Source organism: Apus apus, chromosome 1, assembly GCF_020740795.1.
Source record: "Apus apus isolate bApuApu2 chromosome 1, bApuApu2.pri.cur, whole genome shotgun sequence".
Taxonomy (NCBI): domain Eukaryota; kingdom Metazoa; phylum Chordata; class Aves; order Apodiformes; family Apodidae; genus Apus; species Apus apus.
The window spans coordinates 87547936-87571274 of record NC_067282.1 but is presented as its reverse complement, the minus strand read 5'-3'; the positions used below and the strand labels follow the sequence as shown (position 1 = coordinate 87571274).

General features: G+C 37.0%; 1 protein-coding gene across 1 annotated transcript; it reads left to right on the top strand.

The window, feature by feature from the left end:
• Nucleotides 1-3866: 3866 nt before the first annotated feature.
• Nucleotides 3867-23084, top strand: LIPI (lipase I). Its single transcript, XM_051622934.1, has 10 exons — nt 3867-4144; nt 7100-7476; nt 9204-9312; nt 11956-12057; nt 13475-13564; nt 14701-14868; nt 16025-16117; nt 18424-18535; nt 19024-19197; nt 22765-23084. The coding sequence occupies exons 1-10, from the start codon at nt 4096-4098 to the stop codon at nt 22850-22852; spliced, it is 1362 nt and encodes a 453-aa protein (XP_051478894.1). The 5' UTR covers nt 3867-4095; the 3' UTR covers nt 22853-23084.
• The last annotated feature ends 255 nt before the right edge of the window (nt 23085-23339 follow it).

The window sequence follows — 23339 nt, the reverse complement described above, 5'->3', positions numbered from 1 at the left end:
CAGTATATATTTTTAAAATGTTGTTTTACAAAGGAGCAGGTTTTAAGAAACCATCCTGATGGCAGCAACGGGAAAAATATTATTGCAGATTTTTTTTTTCCTAAGCATAGATGGTGTACTTTGACTCAGTGCCCATTATTTTTCTAATGGAGGCTTAGTTACAGACTTGTCAAGTCTATTTAGAAAAGGATTATCAATTTTCAGGAATAACAAGCCTCAGTGTGAAATACATAATAAGTTAAATTTCTGCCAGCCAGTCAGGCTGTTTTCCTTTGTAATCTTTAAACAGCGCTTTTTTTTTTTTTTTTTTTTTTTTTTCTTTCTTTCCATAGTTAAACATACTGTGTTGCAAAAGCCACTTGTGATTTCATCTTGCCTGAAAGGAAGCAGCGCTTTTAAGCTAGTGGCTAGAAATGAATTTTTCCTGAGAAGTGGCTTGATTCATAGAAGAAATGAAAGTTGTTATAAAAATGGCTACGAGAATGGGATTCCCCATTATTATGAAATACTTGGGGTAGAGGGAAGATTAGAAGGGGAAATACATTTACATGTAACCACAGATCAGGGTATCAAGGCTTTCGTAAGAAATTGATTTTAATCTTGAAAACCAGGCTGTAATGTTTTTAGCTGTTACTTTATCAGAAACTTTTGCCGTTAATCTGAAGTGTAGAAGTGCCATTCTGTTACCTTTAAAACATAGTAATCTTGTGGTGTAATAAAAAGAAGCTTTAATATGTGTGGGGTTTTTTACATGAATACTTGGCGAATCTGGAGAATTTTTTTAATACTGGACTGTGGGATCTCCCCAAAGCAACAGCATTTGTTCAGGAGGTACAACTCCAATACTCCTGAGCACTGTGGGACACAGACACAGAGCACTGAAGAGTGCTAGCATCCTCCACTGGTGTGCATTGGGCACTTTCAGAGCAGGTAACAGAATTTTAGTGTGAGAAGTGTATCCTTGTGAGAAGAGTAGTGGGCATAACAATGTGTATTGAAGTGGGATGGGCAGTGCCTGAATTTTGAGGGTCTCAGATCTGTTTGTGACAGCATATCTGAAACTCTGAGTCACCTTGAACGATTTACCTGATAGTGGGGTGTCTGTAGAAACTATTGTGTAAACAGTATCAGTAGTTAAGATTTATGAATTTCCAAGTGGCATAAGCGTCACTCTAGGTGAACAAAGTCCGCTTGTCATAGGACAGTGAGTCCCACAAGCAGTAGCTCAACATCCTGATGAATACCGCAAAACTCTTTGGGCATTGATTTAGTAAAGGAGTCCTTTCCTGACACTAATTTCAGAGGGCTTTACAACTGTTTCATGGGTCATTATATCAACATAAATAACATAGAACTTGACTTAGACATGAAATGGCCTTACTGGTTTTCAGCTGTGGTGGTTTGGTCCTACCTGACAACAAAGAACCAGCCACCTCCCCCAACCTCAGAGGCCAACTAGAAACTTCTTGGGTCGAGACAGAGGGCAAGGAGGGTTCACTCAGAGATTACCGTCAAGGGGAAAACAGACTCAACTTGGGGAAAAATAATAGCTTAATTTATCACTAATCTAATGCACACAGGACACAGATAAAACAAAGAGAAGTGTTTCAATACATGATCCCCACCCTTCCCTTCTTCCCGGGCTCAAATTACTGTGCTCCTGATTTTTCTACCTCCTTACCCCCAGCGGCACAGGGGGACAGGGGATGGGGTTTAAAGTCAGGTCACAGTCTAGTGTTTCCTGCAGCTCCTTCCTCGGGAAGAAGGATTCCTTACAGTCCTCCCATTTCCCCATGGGGTCTCACCCATGGGAGAGAGTCCTCCACAAACTTCTCTGACATGAGGCCTTCCCACGAGGTACAGTCAGTCCATCAGGAGCAAACTACTCCAGCATGGGCTGCCCACAGAGTCGTGGGCTGCTTTGTGACCAGCCGCCTCCCCTGGCGCGGGATCCTCCACAGCTGCAGATCCAAGTCCATGGGCTGCAAGTCCACATTCGCCCCTCCTAGCTCCTTCAGGGGATGCTCCGCCGTGTTTCTCCTTCATGGGGTACAAGGGGACAGCCTGCCATCTCCCTATGGGCTGCAGGGGAACTTCTGCTTGGGCACCTCCTTCCCCTTCTTCCTCACCAACCTCGGGATCTCCACAGGGCACTGCTCTCACATCTCCAGCTCAGCTCTTGTGCTTTGCTCTCTCTGCTCTCAGTTCGTTCATATGTTAATCACAGAGGCACATCTGTTGTCTCTCTAATGGTTCGGCCTTGACCACCTGAGCCAGGGGAGCTTTTAGTAGCTTCTTACAGGAACCAGGCCTGGGGCCCCTTCCTGTCTACCAAAATCATAGCAGAACCAAACCAGCACATGAGTTCAAGAAGCAGCTTCATTTTTTTTTTTTCTTTTCCCCATTCATTTCTAAAAAAACCGAATGTTTTTTTCACAGCTAGTGGCATTAGGTATATGTAAAGGTACACATGTAAGATTTTTTTCCAAGATCAGGTGATTGGCTCTTCGATAAGCACAGTAGACATTTTACTAGGGCTAATAGTTAATTTTCAGTGCTGTTGAGCTCTCCATGCTTTAACTTGTACTTGAATGAGTACTGCACACTGAGTGCACACTGAGGCTGCCTAACTGGTGGTGGCTTGGGTGCTCTGAGTTTTTGTTGTAATAATAGTCAATATGAAAAAGTACAGAGGGGAAGGAGCCAAATGGACACTATACCTTTACTTGTTCTAAGTAATATATAATGTAGTGGGGCTCTGCTTTTATACTAATAGTTGGACAAAGTGTCAAAGATGTGAAATGAAGAGGGAATGCAAAGGAAGAAGAGCTGTCTTAGTGAACTTTACTGAGAATAGGGTGCCAAATTTGAGAACTGAAAGCAAAAAAGTAATAAAAGTCATTGGTTAAGGTGAGTCAATTTTTATGAGTGAACATACTGAATCTCCTTCTCCTTGTGGCTGCATTTAGAGGGAAAAATATTTTGAAGAGATTTCCTAAAGTGTGCTGCAGCTGGAAACTGATCACTTAAAAGTAAATAATGACACACACACACACACCCTGAAAAGAAAGAGACTTATACCTTATGTTTAGAAGCACTGTGAAAGGTACCTTACACAAAAAAAACCAAACCAAAACAAAAAACCCCAACATTTCCAGGGTGTGTCTCTCTCTTATTTGATTTGTTGTGGTTTGTTTTTCTTTCCCCTGCAGTGAAAATAATTGGGGCAAACTGAGCATCCCGATATCTCGCCTGAATAATTCAAATGTTGTCTGCCTATTTGCCTTACTCTGAACTCCAAAAAACTGAAGTTTGTAATCTTGTACTTAGGCAGTGAATTTGTTTGTAAATAAATGAGCTTCACAAACATAAATGTTTTTTCATCTGTTGTGTAGTTGGGCATACAGAGGGAATAAAGTTAAGCTGAATACCCAAACCACCCAGCACATTGTCTGGGTGAGACTTACGGTCTCTGAGCTCCATCTTTCTCCCATATAAGCACTTTTGCAGACATCCTCAAGATTTAGGTTAGAGAATGACTTCTTGGGAAAAGCTCAGGAGATAAATTTGTGCAAAAATTATCCATAGAGATACAGTCCTCGGAATTGTTTTCAAGATCTTACAGAAAAACCCTTCTATTATCAGGATGATTTTTCATTTTAAGTTTCTTTTGCCCATCTGAGCGCCTCTAATTGCAGTTGAGTGACACACTTAAAGAAAGACACGCAGTAGGTCTCTAATGTGATGTACCTCTAGTTACTCTGCTAGCTAAAGTCCACACATGTAACAGAATTATCGGTAGTATGTAACATTGATTGCTTACGTGTAAATCTCCTGAGAGCCAGAGAGAGGGAAACAGATTAAAAACCCGTCCCAACCCTTAAAGATCAGAAACTACCCTACCTAGTGAAGTCATTCAATAGGAGGAGTCATGAATTGCAGAAGCTTAAATACAGCTTTGCTTTCTGCTTCCTACTCTGCATGTCACTTACTTCACTGGTGGCATTCTGTTAAGTTAGAAACCCAGCATACTACAAGGAAACACTAGGTTTGCCACTTGTCTGTGGATAGCGTATTGCTTTTCTCCAGTTCCACATGTTGAAATTGTGTTTCTTCATCTGTTTGATATACTGCGTGCAATCAGGTAAGAACCATTAGCTTATTCTTTGTGATGTAGTCTCTTGGCTTTATTCCAGCATAAAAAAATGAATATTTCCTCATTTAAATTGGCCAAGAGATTAAATCTTGTCAATTATTCCTAATGGAGCAGACAATTAGTAAAGAGAATTTGATCACTTTCAAACTGAGTCATAAGTTTTCATTTTAAAGTAAATGGAACAAAGCCTGATACTTTATCTCTGGCTGTACTTTGCACAGAGACACTCAGGTATGTGCACTTTGTACAAAGTAAACAGGTAATTGTGAAATAGTTTTATCATATGAACTTACATTTAATGTTTATTGCTGATTTGATAGGTTGACGGATTTTCCAGTTGTGCATTATGCATTTAAATAGTAAAATTTAGTTATGAAAAAGTCAGTGTGCACTTAAGATTTTCCCCTTTTCAACCACAGAGGCTACTCACAATGCTTACAAACATACACAGGAATGTTAAAATTGTTTAACTGAGTTAAACTGCATATGTAACTGCCCAACACCTACCTGTATGTTCTGACAGTACAGAATAGTTTATGAGACTACTACCCTAGGCCTGCACAAAGGGCAGCTGGGTATTCCTTCAGGTAATCAATCAGAAATAGGGGTTTGAAAAATCTCCCCTTAATGACTCCCTACTAAGTAATTCAAAATATTTAATTGATATATCTATTTTGAGTACTTGCCTTGTTCCACAGAAAAGATGTAAACATTTTTTTCCTTTTATTTACTTTTCAAATAATGACTGTTGTCATTTCACAGCTGTAAGTAAACAAGTTGTTTCCTTTTGACATTTCTCAGCTAGTAAATAGGTTTCATCAGTTAATTATTTCCTTGTGATAGATTTCTCTCTTCTGTGGACAAGACTCTGCCTCTGTTATATGTGTATGTCATTCCACTGGCTTTAGAAGAATTAATTCTTATTTTTACCAATCAGATTATAAGAAATTGAAACATTCCAGTGGATAAGTAGGAACACTTCAACAATATCTTAGCATGAATTTTTTGTATGTCATGTATGTAGGAGTAAATTATAAGGAGTAATGATTAAACTTGGATTTGTGAACAAAATATTAGGCAAAAATGAAGGACTTTAATCTTGCAGCTTTGAATAAGAATATATATAAAAAATCTGTTTATTATCGTTTAGCTTTATATATGACATTCACGTAATAGAATTTCTACTCTAGTTTTATAGTCATATATTGTTACATGAAAACTAGAGATTAAATGCAACACATTCCACTAATATCTCAGTATCGTGTCACATGTATGACATTTTACCAGGTTCTGAATATTATTTTCAGTAAATTCAAGGCAACTGCAGCTGAACAGCTCTTGATCTAAGATCTTCTTCAGCAAGCCTCAGCAATGAAACTGAGTTGCCTTCCTATATCACTAGTTAGTTAATAACCTGTCCAGTAATCACAGTAAAAGTTACTTAAATTATTCAATGACTAAATGAGAACTGTGAAATTTATTTTGAAATAAAAGTACTTCTGACTTTTTCCAGATGTAAGAATTGTAGCTATTGTCATAAGATGATGATAGGCATGAAACTTTTGTTTGGTTGATTTGAGGCAGGAAGTTTCAGACCATTTCTATTATTTTTTATGATGTCCCCTCCAGAGGAGACTGGAGTAGTCATTGTAGATGCATGGTTTAGCCTAGAGGTGATTTGTCTAGTTCCCTACGTGAGTTACTGTCTTTACTGCACCTCTGCTGCATATTAAGTGCTGTAATTCACATTTAGTTCTGTTTAGATCTGCACTATAGCATCAAATACATTTTTCAGATACTTTGTAAACCCCAAACACCCGCCCTTCCCAGCTTTATAAACCTGTGGGGATTCTCTGTCCATCTCAGATGTCCAGCTGTGGTGGATTTCGTTCTGCCAGCTAGCCACTTGCTGGGCAAATGAGAAAAGCTAGAACTGCTTTTCCTGTAACTCAAAACTTCTGAGAAATTCAGGTTACTTGTTAATTATTTTTTGAGGAAATGAGCAGATGCTCTTTGTCTTCCTACTTTTGCTTTCTAGAGGTTTACTGACTCTTGTTTTACAAAGTTGTTAATAACAGGAAGATAGAGAAGGTTGCCATCAAGTACTAAAGAAGAGCCTTGTGTGAAGTAACATATCCCACTAGAAGTCGAGGTTGGCCCAGATTTCTTTGGCCATACACTGGCTAACACCATAGTGTAGGTAAAGTGGCCGTACTGAACTGTGACAGCTGTCGGCATTGTGCTCAGAATCCTAAAGTGGGGAAAATTTAAGCCTTTTTAGACTCTTCTGAAGATGTCCATCCTCTTGTTGATCCTGACTGATCTACAGCTTACCCTTGTATACACAACTGCCTTGAATATGGAAATGCTAAAAACTACAGTCTTTCCTGTGTTATTATGTACACTGACCATTCAGATTCTTATTTTTTCAAACTCAGAACAGAATTCTTTGTTTCTTCTTTCTTAGTTTCTTGGTAGTGGTGTCCTTATGGTGATCCAAAAATAGAGAAAGGTTCTGGATCATCCCCGTACTGTCAGGCAACTTTGTCTTATTGCTAGATCAAACAAGAAGGCCTAAGGATTGGCAACTTTTACACCCTGGCCAAAAGAGGAAGAAACAACCACAAGGGACTTCCTGTTTATACTACACACACTAGTTGTGGAAAAATTCTGAGAACGTTAATTTGATAGTTAAGCCAAGGGTCTTACCAACACCGACTACTGATTTGTATTTATTCTGGAGAAAATAGATTGTTCAGGATCAATTAGAAAAGTTAAGTTTATATTCAAAGGGTTCAGAGTGCACATTCTGGCACCTAATTCCAAAGGTCTGGAGTGAAGTTCTCCACTTTCAGTGGAAAAATGTGGGAAGAGAAGCTAAGAGGTGGTATTTCAGATGGTCTAACTCAACAAATGACTGTCTAACATGTTAATCTTTTTCAGATGAGGAGACAGAATGTCCTGAATTTACAGATCTTAATATAGGCAATGCTTTGTCTGGAACAGAACTCCAAGTCCAGCTACTTCTGTACACAAGAGAAAATCCAAATTGTTCTGAGAGACTCATTGAACACAATGTTACTGCATCTAAGTACTTCAATACCTCCAAGAAAGTTGTCTTTGTTATTCATGGCTTCAGACCGACAGGATCTGCCCCAGCATGGTTAGGTGATATGAAGAAGCTTTTACTGTCTTCAGAAGATATTAATCTTATTATAGTTGATTGGAATCGTGGTGCTACAACTGTGAATTATGTAACCGCTGTTGAAAACTGTGGAAAAGTTGCAGAAATACTGAAGAACTATGTTGACCAGATGCTGGTAAGGCAGAGAGTTGTATCTGAATACATTTAAATAGCATAGTTTGGGTGGGAGTGGATATTTAAAAGAGAATGGATATTTAAAGAGGATATTTAAAAATGGATCTTTGAAGAGAAGCCCAGTGAATGATATAAGATATAAAGTTACATTTCTTTACCAAAGTATTTACCAACTTTTCTTGCAGTATTTCACCAGAGTTCTTATTTCCCTTTCACTGAAGTATGTCTTGGAGTGCATCTGATTTCTTTAGCCAGCTGGAAGTTTTAGGTCTTCTGGAAAGTGTAAATGCACCAATGAGGAGGTGAAATGAGAGATGTTCAAAAGAGTATGCAACATTAAAATGTTATGAAAACATTCCACTACTTTTTATTATTAAAGTACTATAGTGAAAGAATTTAAATGAAGAAGAATCACTGACAAAGATGCAACTGTTTGTTCCGAAACAATATAAACATCCTGATTCCAGAGGTAAAACAAATTAAACAATTATTGATGCCAGTAAACTTAACTGGGCTTTAGATTTATGGCTTAATCAAAGGAACAAAAAATGTTATCATCTCATTTTTATTATTGTTAGATTTATCACTTGAGTTTTCTTTTGTTCTCTCACGACTTCTTTTCCCAGCCATTCTCAGTAAGAAAATATACATGAGGAATTTGAGTGAAAAAACACACATTTTGATGAAGGATGTGGTGAAAGAAGAGAGAGCCTATCAGAATCTGCCCTTTGGAACTAGAAATACTGATAGCAGTTTTTAATTATGACAGTACATTTATTGTTACGGAGTGCAAAAATAAAATAAGACTATAAGAACAGTCCAATCCAGAGTGTGTTAAAAGGATGTATTTTGCAAATTTATTTATACAGATTTTTGGTTTATTGCTGGCTACACATCTGCCTGACAAAGCAATGACTGAGAAACACACTTGTCCCAATCTTGTTGTGAGATTCATCCAAGTGATGGTGGGGGAGTGTTTTATGTCCCACAGCTATCAGATACACGCTTGCAAGCTGTTGTGAGGTGTTTGTTAATTCATTTTGAGACACATTCATATGTCACATCCACATATCATCCTATCACTTTGCAGAGATTCTAAGAGGTCTGCTGGTACTGTTTCAGAGTTCTTTAGTAGATTTTTAAAAATACTGTCTGCTTTGTGCAATGGGCATCTTAAGGCTTTCCTGCAGGTGTGTATTTGGCACCATTATTCAGCAGTTATGTGGCATAAATGTTAAAGGTATCATAATTTCTATTGATTTTATAAGGCAGATTTATTTGTTTTCCTAGTTCATAGTTTTGGTTGATCTTTCTTGTATCTGGTAGATGTCTTCCTCTTCCTCTTCTCCAGATGAAAATCCGGATAGCTCTATTTACATGCTCCACCTTTTATATGGTAACATACACACTGAGTTCTCAGGGTTCTTCCTTATTCTCTATTATTCTACTTCTCTATCTTGTCCTTGAGTTAGTTTAGGCTAACAAAGAGACTGTTTATACTTGTGTTAGGCTAACAAAGAGATTGCTTGTACAGCTGCTACTTGTGTTAAACTCTCAAGGTCTCTCAAGGAGATTGCAAGGACCTGTGGCCTTGCTGCTAAAGCCATTCTTCAACAATTTCCATTTGTTCTTAAAGTTAGGGAGTGAAACCTATATGATTCTACTGGTTCTGTTCAGTTAACCCTGTGTGTAATTGTGGTTTTGGTGTGGTTTTTTTCCTCTTCATAGGTAGACGGAGCTTCTCTTGACACTATGTATATAATTGGTGTTAGTCTTGGGGCTCATATAGCAGGTTTTGTTGGGCAGAAGTATAATGGCAAAATTGGCAGAATTACAGGTAAGGCTTTTCATCTCCATACATGTATTCTAATGTACCTTGTATCGTTCTCATAGCTGTGAATCACATAGATAACACTGACATTATGACAAATAAGAACTGATTAATTAATAACATACAAGGGGGAAAAGTTATCCATGATAAATTTTTGGAAAATTGTGAATATCTGCCTTCAGGACATAAGTTGTAGTAGAAATTTTCCGACTGGCTTACTTCTAGTCTCTCAAATGAAAATTGAGTGCTACATCCAAATACCACTTCAGTTAAATGACATGCTACATGACTGTCTATTTGATGGAGCAAGTCAGGTCCCTCTGAAGGGAAGATCAAAAGCTCTGGTCAGACCACAGGAATCAGGCACAAATATATGTTTCAGTTTGAGGTATCTGAATATGGTGTGGGCTTTAATATGTTAAATTATGTGCTACAAGGTACTTAGATGAGGTGTGCAACCTGTGTATGGATACTGCAAATCTTACCTCATACTTGTTTGCATTGTCAGCATTTTCATTTGTGGGAATGGTGCATACAGTGGAAACTGCAATACCCTCATGTGGATACATCTTTAAGGACCAATGTTGCATGAAGTTTAGGATTAACTTTTAGATGCTGGTTCCTAGGGAAGAATCCTCAGTGCTAAAGTGGATGCACAGGCTCTAGATGCTTCTTTTGGTGAAAGAGCCAAACTCACTGTAGCTAGCGTGTTGAGAAGGAAGCTGACTCAGCTGAGTATCGGAAAAGCTGGTAAGGGGAGACGGGACTGTTGGATCCTCATAGAGTTTAGCATTTAAGAGATCACTTGTTTTTAGGCTGAAAGGAAGCAGTTACCTCTCTTTGTGACTCATAGCTCCAAACATTTTCTTCAGAGTACTTAAGTTGTTGGGTTTTTTCCCAAAATATAGGAGGATCCCATAGCAAGCATTAAGAAAGAGACTTAGAGACTCCTCACCTTTTGTTACAGTAATCTGAAAGTCAGAGCATATTCTGGGAGTCTGATAGGCTCCAGCTGTATTCCTTTGATTAAGAATGCTGATTTCCACTTGACACAATTCCCTACAGTTTGTCCGTGTCACTGGTGGGGGCAGTCTTGATTTCAATGCTAGACTAGCAGATCTGTGTCCTCTCTGTACAATGACTGGAACCTAGATCCACTTAATTTCTAAACTCAGAAGCTCACAGGAAAATGGAATTATATTAAATGTTTCAGTCACTATCTTATAATTACAAATATGAATGAATAAAAGTCCAAAGACACCAGGCTCATAACCTCTTTAAGTGACTGTCTGATACTTTCTTTCAAACAAGTTGAGACAGGGGTTGCTCAGGAAAGTTGTGGAAGCCCCATCCCTGAAAAGTGTGCAAGGGCAGGGTAGATAGGACTCTAAGCAATGTGATCTAGTGGGAGGTGCCCCTGCCTATGAAGGGGGTTTGGAACTAGATGATCTTTAAGGTCCCTCCTAACCCAAACCATTCTATTATTCTATGAAAAAGAAAAATACTTTTTCTTCTTTACTGTTTGTAGGTTTCTGAAATACAGGACTAATTAGCAGACTAAAACAATTACCTTTTTTACCTGGAGTACTATGAATGTGTATTCCTGGCTTTCCATGATGCTCTGTGGTAGTTTGGGTCTCAGATATCTTGATCTTGACAGAGAACCTGCCTAGACTATTTCTTAAAGCCCACCTGCCAGTTAAATTTTAATACCAATTTGGATAAGCTAAGGTCATACACTAGCCTTGTCTCTCAATCAGTGAGAATGCAATTGAGACTCATGTAAGTGAAGGAGTATGTTTTGCCTTGACAGTTGTATCTTCCTTTGCTGCTTTTTCTTTTCCAGTCTTTGTCTGTGCTTTTGTTGGAAAGAAAGCAAAAACAGAGCAAACCTCAGCTAACAATTTCACTTTCCCGTGAAGGACAGAAATTACCATCTTGAAAATTATGAGGCTTCAGGGCTGCACAACAACAATTCCCTATCTCTAAATTGAATGAGAATACACACTGTTTATGCTTCAAATACTTTGCCACCCATATCCCCTCCTCCTTGATATAAAGTTCATTTTATGGATCTCAGTTGTAATCTCTTTTGTCATAGCCAAGTTTCAATTGGAATTTAGATAAGATTTCCAGGTTGAAAAGTGGTCTTTCACTTACCTGCATGTCACAGTTGTTCTTTCGTACGTCATTTCAACACAACTGATAGAATGACTGAGCCATGTTTGAAATTGTCTCCATCCAAGATGTCTCCATCTTTTGTTCTAGTGGTGAGAGTAGTTACTTTGTACTTTTTGTTTTATGAAATACTTAATAGGTATAGTATTTTTTTGGGGGAAAGGACAAAATTAATTCTCCTGATTCAACCCCTAATGCTTTTGGGTTATGATTTGTCACTAGGAAATGAGCACAACTTATTAAGGAGGGAGAGAGAACTTTAAAGATCTGGGTTGATCAGTCTTGTGGTAGGAACCCATTTTGCTTTGCTTAACAAGTTGAAGAATGGAAGCTTGAGAAGAATTGTGCTAGGTATTATTATTATCCCAGGAAAATGAACATAGATTGATGAATAATGCTAAAATGTCGCTCTTTTATACATCTGTGGAAACAGACCCCAGGATATGTAATGCTAGTGTTACTTTCATTTAGGTCTTGATCCAGCAGGCCCTTCATTCACCCGACAGCCACCTGAGTGGAGACTGGATCGTAGTGATGCACAATTTGTTGATGTAATCCATTCAGATACTGATGGTAATAACATAGACTTAACTTTCCTATTTCACCTTGAGGAAAGGCAGGAAAGCGAAAGAGATGGGATAAGCTATTTCACTAACATCCAAATAGTGTTGCAGAAGTATATTTTCTGTTACAAAGTGGATTTCTGTTCTGTTGCTTTCTGACAATATCTATGCTTTTGAAATCATATTGTATATTATGATGCCTGTTCATGCAGAAGCTGAAACTTAACTTAGCTAATGACTTAAGCAAAGTAGGGCTCTTTTTGTTCAGTTTTGACATGAGTAGCTGTGTTATTGAGTGAGTGAAGTTTCATGACTCAGCTTGAAAATATTGGATTAACTTTTATGTCCAACAGCTAACTGAAAGCAGATGTAGATAAACACATAGTCATAAGTCCATTTAGTGTCATGCAGAATTAGTGGCTACACCACTGTCATTTATGTCTTTTTTCTTATAATATTTTCTTTCCGAATGTGAAAAAAGAAGACTGCACATTGAATAAAAGCATGCCTATTGCATTAATGGTACTGCTGTTTGCAAAAGGGTTTAGCATAAACATGCTTTTGCTGTGCTAGTGTGTGTGAACATAGAAGTTGTAAGCATGTGATTAGCGCTGATTTAAACTATCTTCTGACACAGCCAGTCTCAGCTGTGTCACATTACTACACTGTACAGATCCACTGCTTAAAATCCTAAATCATGTTGCTGTAAGGTTAAAATTAAGAGCGTTATTAAGTCTTCTTCATCTATTCTATAATCTGGTTTATGTTTTTTTACAAAACCATAATTAAACCTTTCAAACCTACTACACTTGTCCCATTATTTATGTAATTTCATATCAGATTCTTTAACAATATTAAAAATAAATAATTTTACTGTACAAATTTCTATGTGAAACTGTAAAATACTGATTTCAGTAATGCTCTAATCATATGAATATAAATAATGCACAGTAAAAATTGAGCTAAATTTTACTTATGGTCTTTTATGAGATAGATACAGATTTTTCTACTTAATATACTGCTTATGTTAGTGTAGATCAGAATCCAATATCATGTGCAGAATATAGAAAATCTTACTGTAATGAAATTATATCAGAAAATATTTTTTTGTTGCTGAAGAGAAAATGAACTTACTAAATTGCTTGTTGCAAATTATGTCTCAGCTACAGCACTAAATAGTTACTTCTATTAATTTTCTTTTGTGGTAGGAGGAGTCTTACACAAATTTGTGCACATTCGAGTACAGCATTTTACATATGTGTAACTTTTTTAAAAAGAAAAAAAGTCACGAGATTTAACTCATTAGTAAAAGAACAGTATATTTGCACCAAAAAATCCTTTAAGACCTTCGAATTTGTAATAATAAATACTTAAGTGCATAATTCTGCTTTTAAAAATTATTATTATTGATTGTGTTTTTACTTCAGCACTAGGTTTCAAGAAACCTTTAGGAACCATTGATTTCTATCCAAACGGAGGAATGGATCAACCTGGTTGTCCGCAAACACTGTTTGGTGGTAAATAAAAAATATGTTTGATTAATGAGAAAACAGTTTTAAATCTAATAAAAAAAAAAAGATAAAACTGAATTCAATGTACACTGCAAATACTCAGTACCATGGGGGCTAAAAGCACTGTATTCTTTCTTTTTCCTCCCCACTCAGCAGATGAGAAATGACAAAGGAGTCTGACTCCTTTTTTTGAAACAAAGGTCTTCTTCTAAGCAGGCATATTCAGTCATAACAGCATTATTGGTATGATGGAATTACATATATGATGTGTATATATATGATCTCTGTGTAGTGATAATTATTTGTCTGTGTTTCTGTAAGGCTAAGCATGGGGGAAGATGTTTGTGTCCAAGTGGTTTGGACAGGATCACTTGCATATGACATGGAAGACAAGGCTTTCAAGTCTTCACTGTGTCTCAAGTTCTTCATGGTTGGCAATGATGAGCTAGGTTTTGGATGGGTTTTTAAGCTCAAGGATGAAAACAGTTTTATGACATGATTTTTTGCTGCAGAATTTTATTTATTATAACCTGCGTATGTCTTAGGCAAGGTTGCTTCCCATTGGTTTTGTTTACTCTTTATTTAATATGTTTATGACTGTCTAAATTTCTGTTACTAATCTGGACAGTGCTGCTATGAATTGGACCTGCTGAAAAGCATAGATAGGGCTTCCACTGGTGTGTCTGTGAGTGCAGGAAAATCCCAATTCTCATAGTGTGTTTTGGTAGGAGAGGAAGGAATTTATTACCCAAAGAAACTAGAAAGAAGAAATAAAAGTATTCCTCGTGGTAGTTTTTCTGCCAAAATGTTCTACATGGGGTGCAACACAGCAGAGTATATCTCAGACTCATGCATTATTACAATATTTCTGTAAATTTGATAGGAATTAGTAGATTATTTCTTGCTTTTTAAACTCTGTAGACTTTTCTCTGTACTTTTCTCTGTAATATTCAAAACAGCCTTCAATCTCTTCTTGTGTGTGTGCATCAATTTTTTACACTTGATTGTTAACTAATCGGAGAATAAAAGTATGGCTAACTAAAAGTGACTCAGGTAAATGGGATTACTTTGATAACACCTTTTCTTTAATGAAGAAAATAAATTATATTTTCTTTATATACTTCATTTTTTCTTTCCTGAAGGAATTGAGTATTTTAAGTGTGACCATCAAAGAGCTGTGTTCCTCTTCTTATCATCTTTGAAAGGAAAGTGCAACATAATAACATATCCCTGTGACTCTTACTTGGATTACAAGAGAGGAAAATGTCTTGATTGTGAAGCTTTCCAGCCAATGTCCTGTCCAGTACTGGGTAAGAACTAAGATTTCTGCTCTGGGCTGGGTGAGATTTTCTGGGAAATCCAAACTACTTCTGGGGCTACTCCAGAGATCTGTAGTGCAGTTTAAAATGATCTGTTGAGACTGGTCACCTGCAGAGCCGCAGACTATTTAAAGTAGTTTAAAGTTTATGGCTTTGTCTGCCTTATAATTATCTCTGTTAGACACAGGTGCTGAATGTTCCTAGTCTTTGATAATTATGCTTTCCAGTCTTAAATGGATTCACAGTGTATTTTCTTTCTGGGGAGAAACTGCTTGTACTTATTTCATCACTTTAGACTTTCACAGTGTGTTATTATCTGTAGAGCACCCATGCTTTTTATTTAAGAGTAATAATGTTTATAGCAACTTCATGGGTTTTAGTTGTAGGAGTTTTTAGTTGTTTGATGTTTTATTGCTTTTAGAGAGGATCTGGTGACAGTTTGACAAGAGCTATAATAGTGTGAGCATTTCCGAGTTTGAAGGGTGTTCTTAAGGATAAAATTTTAAAAATATGTAATTAGAAGTTAACTTCCAATTCATACATTGTCATTTTTACATCCTTATATTAGGATGTACAACCTATATTAGTTAGATCAGGTTTGAAAAAAAACATAAATAAAATTGTATATAAAAAAAAGATCTTTCTACATTAAATCCGTAAGCATAGGAGGTTTACAGAGTATCTAACATTTTATTAAATAATATCCACAGTTATAGACTAAGGGGTTTAAAAATATTTTTTTAATGGTTCGAAAAAGAAAGGAAGAAATTCTACCGTATTTGAAGGTGCTCTGTAATTGTTCTTTGCAAATATGTGGGCTATTTTGGGGGGTTTATTTTTATTGCCTCTGCAGGAGTTTGTAAGCCCTATTTTTTGGTGTTAGTACTCTAGACTAAGTAGATTCCAACTATTACATTATGACAATTTTATTGATACTAATATATTAGAATAATGAAATATCTGCATGCTATATTCTATTATACTCAGAGGAATCCTGCATTTTCCAAGTCAATCTTGCTTTCTCAGAAAATATTTAAGAAAATTAAAGCCAAATCTGCCACTTTGGGTGAGTTTCTTTCGTGTAATTATACATGTATCATGACTTTGCTAAATGTCTGAAATGAAATATTTAAATGTTGAATTTCAGGTTATTATGCTGATAGATGGAATAAAGTGTTAATCCCAAAGAGTTCACCAACGAAAGCCTATTTTGATACCTCAGACCAAGACCCATTCTGCAGTGAGTGACTGAATACATACATAACAAACTGTTTATGTGATGTTATGTCTGTTGTTTATTACCCGATCTGGAGTTATAAGATGTTAAAAGTAGAAAGTTATTGTTAGCTGCTGTGGCAGAATAGTAGGCAACACATGAACCGAGAAACAAACGTGCCTTTAAAAGTAATGAAATGGACTGTCAAGAGGAAGAAGGAAGACAGAAAATGAGAATCAAGTCACAGGGAAAAAGCTGGACTGAGAGAAACTGCTTAGATTGTTGCTACCATTTTCAGAGAGGAAAAATCGGAAGCGAGACTGTCCTGGGTGAGGGACAAAAAGAGACACCTCTGAGCTCCACAGTCACCCCACAGTCAGCTAAAGCTTTGAAAAGTCTGTCTTCCCACGAGTAAAATACCAGAGGGAAAGCTTAGCTGACTGTTTCAGGTTTATGCTTCATAGAAATGAACTCTCATGGCATGGGCTTTAGCTGCAACAATTTAGATATCTACCTATCCATGTAGAGGTACAGTTTAAGTTCTTATACTGTCTCTGTTTTTGTTAACAGATTTTACCACCATAAACAAATGTTAGCACACTCTTTTAACTGGTTATGTTTAAGATTCTTTGATTGGGGTATGGGGATATGCTTACAAGGAATTCAAGTGAAACTGAGTTTTCCCATGAGCTTTTTCCATAATCTTGGCAAATTTTGTGACAAGAGACTAAATATCTCTTCTTGTAGTGGTAATCATACACACATCATTGTTTCTTCCAAGGTGCCAAGGAGAGGTTATGGAAGACATATATTTTATGTGAAGTAACTTCTATTCCCATTGGTCTTTCAGCTACCTGCTACTACTGTTTTCCCCAGCTCCTGTCTGCTTGGGCTTTGCTGTTCCATGCTCTCAAGGTTTCACAGACTGCTAGGTCTGTCTCCTCATTCATTCTTCTGGCAGAAATATGCCTTTGCTTTTACTCTCATACATATCAAAATCTGGGCATTCGTCAAAAATCCAACCAGGCAGAATCCTGATGATGGAAGGAGTACACTGCAGAAGTAGTACTCTGTGGTATTCTGGGACAGTGGTGGTAGAAGAGAGAATGGAGGAGAGAAATATTACCAAACATAGGAGGAGGTGCACAGAGAAGAATAAGAAACATTGTGCTGACAGCATAACTTTAAGGAGAAATATGCAAAGCCAAGAAGAAAAATGAGTCTACTAATCCAGTCTGAAAAAGAGGGTATAGATTAACTAAAGAATCATTTTAATTCTTACATGTTTGAAATCATGAGGAAACCTGAGCAGGGCAAGTTTTTCATATGAGGTAAGGCTTGGTGTTTTAGGAGGAAGTGTTAAAAGGCAACATACAAAAAAAAAAAAAATACATTGAGCTGGGTTCCTTGCTTTGGGAGTAGTATAGTTGTTTCCTCTGGCTAGCCATAGCACAGTTACAATATTAGTGATGGTTGCAGAAGTGAGGTAGAAGGCCAGGTCAGGGTTTCCAGGGGCACAACAGAGCAGCTCAGCACTGTGCTAGTGCATGGAAGATGCCACCTTCGGGAGTCCAGCCTGTATTCCTGAGGCTATGGACCCTCCCAGGGAGTGAGAAGGGACTGGAGCTTGGGAAAGCAATCAGACCCCTCTCCTCTTCCTCAGTCTTCCCATGCAATTTTTCTAGGATCCATGCAAAGATTTTGGCAGATTGCCTTCTCTGAAAGAAGGGTGCTTGAAGGCACCTGTACTGCTGTCCCTGCTTGGGCTGGGCAAGTGAGGCATGGAAACAATGTCTTTTTTCCATTTTTACCCCCTGATTTCTGCTCACCTAGCTAACTGCCCACTTCACCTAGAAACAAAGCTTGTGCTAATGCTGTTCCTGCCCTCTCCATACCAATGTACCTGGACTATTTTCTGGATGTGTAATTTTTGTGTGTAATGTGATAGTGTTGCTACACTCATAGCTCAAATATCCCCTCTTTGCAGAGCTTGCCAAAACCTGAAGGTGCGAGCTAGGGCTTGATTTTGCAATTTTTTCTTAGACAGGTCAGACTCTTCATGATAATTCTGATGATAGCTTTCTGAGGCAAATCCTTTCAATGTAAGAAGTGGAGGAAGTCATACACTAATTATACAGAGCTCCAAGTAGCCATTTGGTAGAAGCTACTTTTTGTCAATGGTGTTTTTGTTCTGCTTTGAGCTAGTAACTTAGATGTAGAGTCACTATTCCGATCATCAACCAGTGAATACTTTTAACAGGGTGATAATAGCATCTGTATCCTGTTGAGGTCATTCTTTGAATCTTATTATTTTCTGTTTCTTTTTGCAGTGTATAACTATATCCTGTATATTACTACCTGGAATAAAAGTATTAGGAGAGGTTTCATTAAAATTAAAATAACAGATTATGCTGGAAACACAGTGGAATCAGAGATTAATAGGTATGTTGTGCTTTGTCTCTAAATCTTTTTTATCACTTTATAGGACTCATTTTCTGGGTTTCCTAAACCATTTAACTTGCTAACTTACAAGTAAAAAAAGTATAATGAAGTATAATGAACACTTCCATGTTTAAAGGCAGGTTGGATGGGGCTCTGAGCAACCTGGTCTAGTGGGAGGTGGTTGGAACTAGATGGTCTTTAAGGTCCCTTCCAACTCAAACCTTATCATAAACTGGCCCCTGTTCCTTTTCCTGGCTTTGCCTCAGTGTCAGAGGCAATGCTTCTCAGACTGAAATGTTCCTCTCTCTGTTTATGAACTAGCCTGGGTTCTTGCATAGTACTGATTTGAATCCAGTTCTAGGTGTCCTTAGTCTGAACGCTCAAAGTTGATGCATCTTACAGGATTTCTGGTCTTAATAATGGTGCTTAGTAATACTAAATATTATTCATCTAACAAAACCCTGACTAGAAATAATATTTTTCTTTAGTGAAGCTTCAACATTTCAGCAGTATAAAAGAGTCAAAATACTAGCTGGATTTCATCAAGACCTTGACAAAATATCAAAAATTTCCTTGACCTTTTCTACGAAGACTTTGATAGGCCCAAAGCACAAACTTAGGATTCTCCAAATGAGGCTGAAATCTCTTAATAATCCAGAAAGGTAAGTGTTACGTATAAAAGTTGTGTATTAACTTAACTACTCAGGATGTTTCCTCAGAAATGTGTATTTCCCTCAACTGATTTTTTAAATTGCATATTCTTAAATGCAAGAATACTCTTCTTATACTACCAAGGATCAAATGTATCATGTGGAAGAAATGCTCTGTACACTAAGATTCAGTGCAGAGCACCCTTGTACATGTAAACATCATGCACGTTGCTTGTTACAGCAGGCTGCTGCTGCCTACTGGTCACTTCTGAGACCGAAACACGTGCTTGCCTACACATAACATAATCTGCATTTCATTTATACTTAAGTGTTGTGAATAAGCTTGTATTTATAATTTCTGGTTTAAAATACTTCGACAGTAGTGCCATATGTGATGAGTTGTTTTTTTATAGATCTCCAGAGTTACTTGTACAATAGCATTAGTAATTAAATTTTATACTTGCATCATGTGAAAGTAACATATTACATGGAATAGGTAAGAAATATCCAGGAGTAGGAAGAGTGCTGTGCTTTAGAGTTATGATGTTAATTGGCCTTATATGAATTGCAGATTCAACAAAGTCAGAATTTAAAATAAAATCTAATAATGGTTCTCAAGTAAGTAGTGAGCGGGAATAATATTACAATATGAGTATGTCTGAAGTCAGCCTGTTTTGTTAACTTGAGAAATAACATTTAAGGCTTTCCATTTTGGTATGTGAGAATAGTCTAGTAGCAATTGGATATGTGTAAAAATTCTGAAACCTTGTTAGATTATTCTGCTATTTTGTATTTACTTAAAAATGGGAGGAGATTAATAGGAGAGACTTAGAAAGAAACAGAACAGTAATCAAAATAGTACCCCAAAATATGTATACACTAGACTTTATGAACTTTTTGAAAGCTTGAGTCTCAAGCACTCAGGTGAAGTGGCATGATTTTATTTAAATCATTTGTTGACAAGAGATAGTCAAAGCTGTAAATCATATTGGTGTTTTTTTTTCTTTTAATTCAACCTGATGGTGATAAATCAGAAGGTACTTTTCATGTAAACCTATCAGCATTCAGGACTTTTTCAGAAGATTATCTCACAAATAAGGAAGTTTTTCAGTGAACAGTCCTTATTGGTTTTGAGTTTTCATTACTATTACTCAAACTCTTGTTAAAGTAAGATGCACTTCATTTCCTTTAATACAGGATCCACTTAAGTCCTTCCTATAGAACCTCATAGATGGCAGTCATATAAGCACATTAATACATTTAGATGGCAATGGAATATAGTGTATTGAATCAGCATGTGAAAGTAATTTAAATGCAGATGTTACAAACACTATCGGTTGATAAGATTAGATAATTGTGCGTTGTAATTATAATTACCCATATTTACCTTATTTAGTTACATATAATTACAACAATTACTTGAATACAGGATAATCAACTAGAAATTACATTAAAAATATTTCAATTATTCATATAACAAAACAGTAGGTAAAAACCAGGAGACAGGTGCAGAGATGAAAGCCAACAGGAGTCCCAGTCTCCCCAGCTCTGGGTTAATAGCAGACAGTGGGAGTTTGGGGAATATCGCTGGCAATTGTCTACTAAACTGGCCTATTATTCACACAGATGGTGTGTGAATGTGGAAGTACTAAAAGGTACTGATTTTCAGACTCTTCTGGTCTCTGACATAAATCATTCCTGCTCACCCATAAAACCAGAGAGCTTTCCTAACTTGTATGTGCCTAGGTGTCAGTTCTCCTAAAAAGCTTTTGAACCTGTCATTCAGTTCAGACCCAATTGATGGAGAAGGTGGATGTCTTCAGTATACTTAGCCCAGCCACCTTTGTTTTTTTTAACCAAAACAAGACCAGAAGTAACAAAAAAGAAGACCTTATTAATACCTCTGGTGAACTGAAGTGTGTGGCACGCCCTTGCATCACCCAACAAAAAAAAATTGTGTGTGTCTTGCTCCTTGCTGGTAAACTGGAGAACCTGCTCCTTGCTCAGGGCTGCTCCCCCATGAGTCATTCCTGGTATCAATAATCACAAGCTTAGATGGGTTGCACTTCAAACAGGGTATGTTGGAAATTCTATGGTTTTATTTCTGCCATTCAACATCACAGTTTGCCCAAGTATTTTATCCCCTGTAGTAGACAGAGCTCTTCCGAGGTAAGAACTTTTGTTGGAGAACTGGCTATGCTAACACACTGTGCTGCTGTCCTGTAAATACTGTTGCAATTGTTTTAAAATACAGTATTGTATTGTTATGTGAGATACTGAAATTCAACTCAGGAAATGAATGCATAGAATAACTTCACACTGTTCTGGCTGGAAGTTTGTCCTGTGAATTCTTTCATGGTCTTGTCTAAGAACTTTTAAAATCCTGGAAATTTCTGTGCTTTTATGTCTTTTTCTCCCTCTACAAAAGCAATATAATAATAAACCATTACATTCAAATCAAAACAAATTGTGGATGAAGGACTGGATTAAATTCTATGCTTTGAGTTATAAAGAATACCAGAATTTGTCTTCATCTTCTCAGTCATAAAATCTACTTTTTTAACTTTGTTAGGAGCTTAAAAGATCTCAAATTCTTATCTAGAAATCTTACAGTCCTTTCACATAGGGACAGGTTGTGCCTCGCCTGGTTAGGGATCTCACGCTAACAGGCAACAACAGAAGTGCCTGGTGGGATGTTCTTTTTCCAAGCTTTTTTCTTCAGCTGTCACTGTACACTACATCCCAGTCTATGGAAGACTGTGTTGTGTAGCCACAACCATGAGTTCAGAGCCACGCAGAAGATAAATTTAAGGAAGTATCATAGCTTGTGTGCCCTCAGAGGTGCCATCAGATGCTATGCCAGTCACTTGCCTGTTCAAACCAGCTCTCACTGTCTATAGTAGTGTATAAAGGCCAGAGCTTTAACCCAAAAGGCAGAACATATATGTTGACCTCAAAAAGTAAGATTTTGTGTGTGTGTGACACTCCCGTTGTGACCTCTGTATGTGTCCCTGTAATATTATGCAGTTCTGAGTTTTCAAGGGGTTTAGATTATTAATTACTCTCCTGCATGAAACTTCCTTACACATGCTGTCACTGGAACCCAAAGAGTTAGAAGGTATTAGGATGTGTTTTTTCACTTTCCTCTGTGGAATGAAAGCAGAGAAACTTGCATACCTAGGGAACTCAAATTATTCAGGCCCAGTGTAAAAAGGAATTGTGTTATTCTTGGACTGTTGCTCTAGAGAATTAATTTGAATGCAGATTAATAGCTTTAATGGATGAAGTATTGCATCTTCATATTTCAGACTAATGTGATATGCTTATTACTCAGGCCACTTTGCACCATCCAGCAGATGTCCTGGTTGCTGCTCACAGTCTGGCAAAACTACTCCAGTGATGCATAAAATAGGGTGTAAACTGAGACAAGAAGACATTTCTTCTTGTCCTGAGTACCATTTCTGAGGGGTGGTAAATACTGGAGGTTTAATGATTCACATACTGAAATATTTTTTGATTAAAGTCAGCTTTTTATGTCCTGCACATTTTTTCTTTTTTTTTTTTTTTTACTTTTTGTAGGCTGCAGCTGTGCAGATATGACTTTGTACTAATGGAGAACATTGAACTGACCTTCAAACCTATCCCTTGTCTAGAGAGGGGTACATGAAGAGAGGGTTTCTACTGACTCAATTTCTCTCACAGCAGTGACATTTTGATTCTTCCTCAGGATAAAGAAGGCAATGAGAAAGGAAATGAGATAAGCTGGATTTATTTGCAAGAGTCTACCTGGTAAAATGCATTTTTTGCTTTGAGTGCCTTAGGGTGAAATTAGTTGAAAAGTTCAGGTATCTATGTATTTGAGAAATTTAAATAAAGTAAATGTATCATGGTGGAGAACATGCAATGGTCTGTTCTTTATTATTTGTTAGAAGTGAAGGAACTAATGAATTAAATATGAATTATCTCCATAATCCTGGCACATTATTTGTCAAGTCATACGTATATTTAATTATTTATTATTTGTAATGGCTTTTACATGGAAACATAATTATCTGTCTACAAAGTGAATTCAATACAATGTACATGTGATGTACAGATCTAATACACAGCAGTTTTGCTGTGCTATGTTCAATGGATGAATGAATTTACATTTT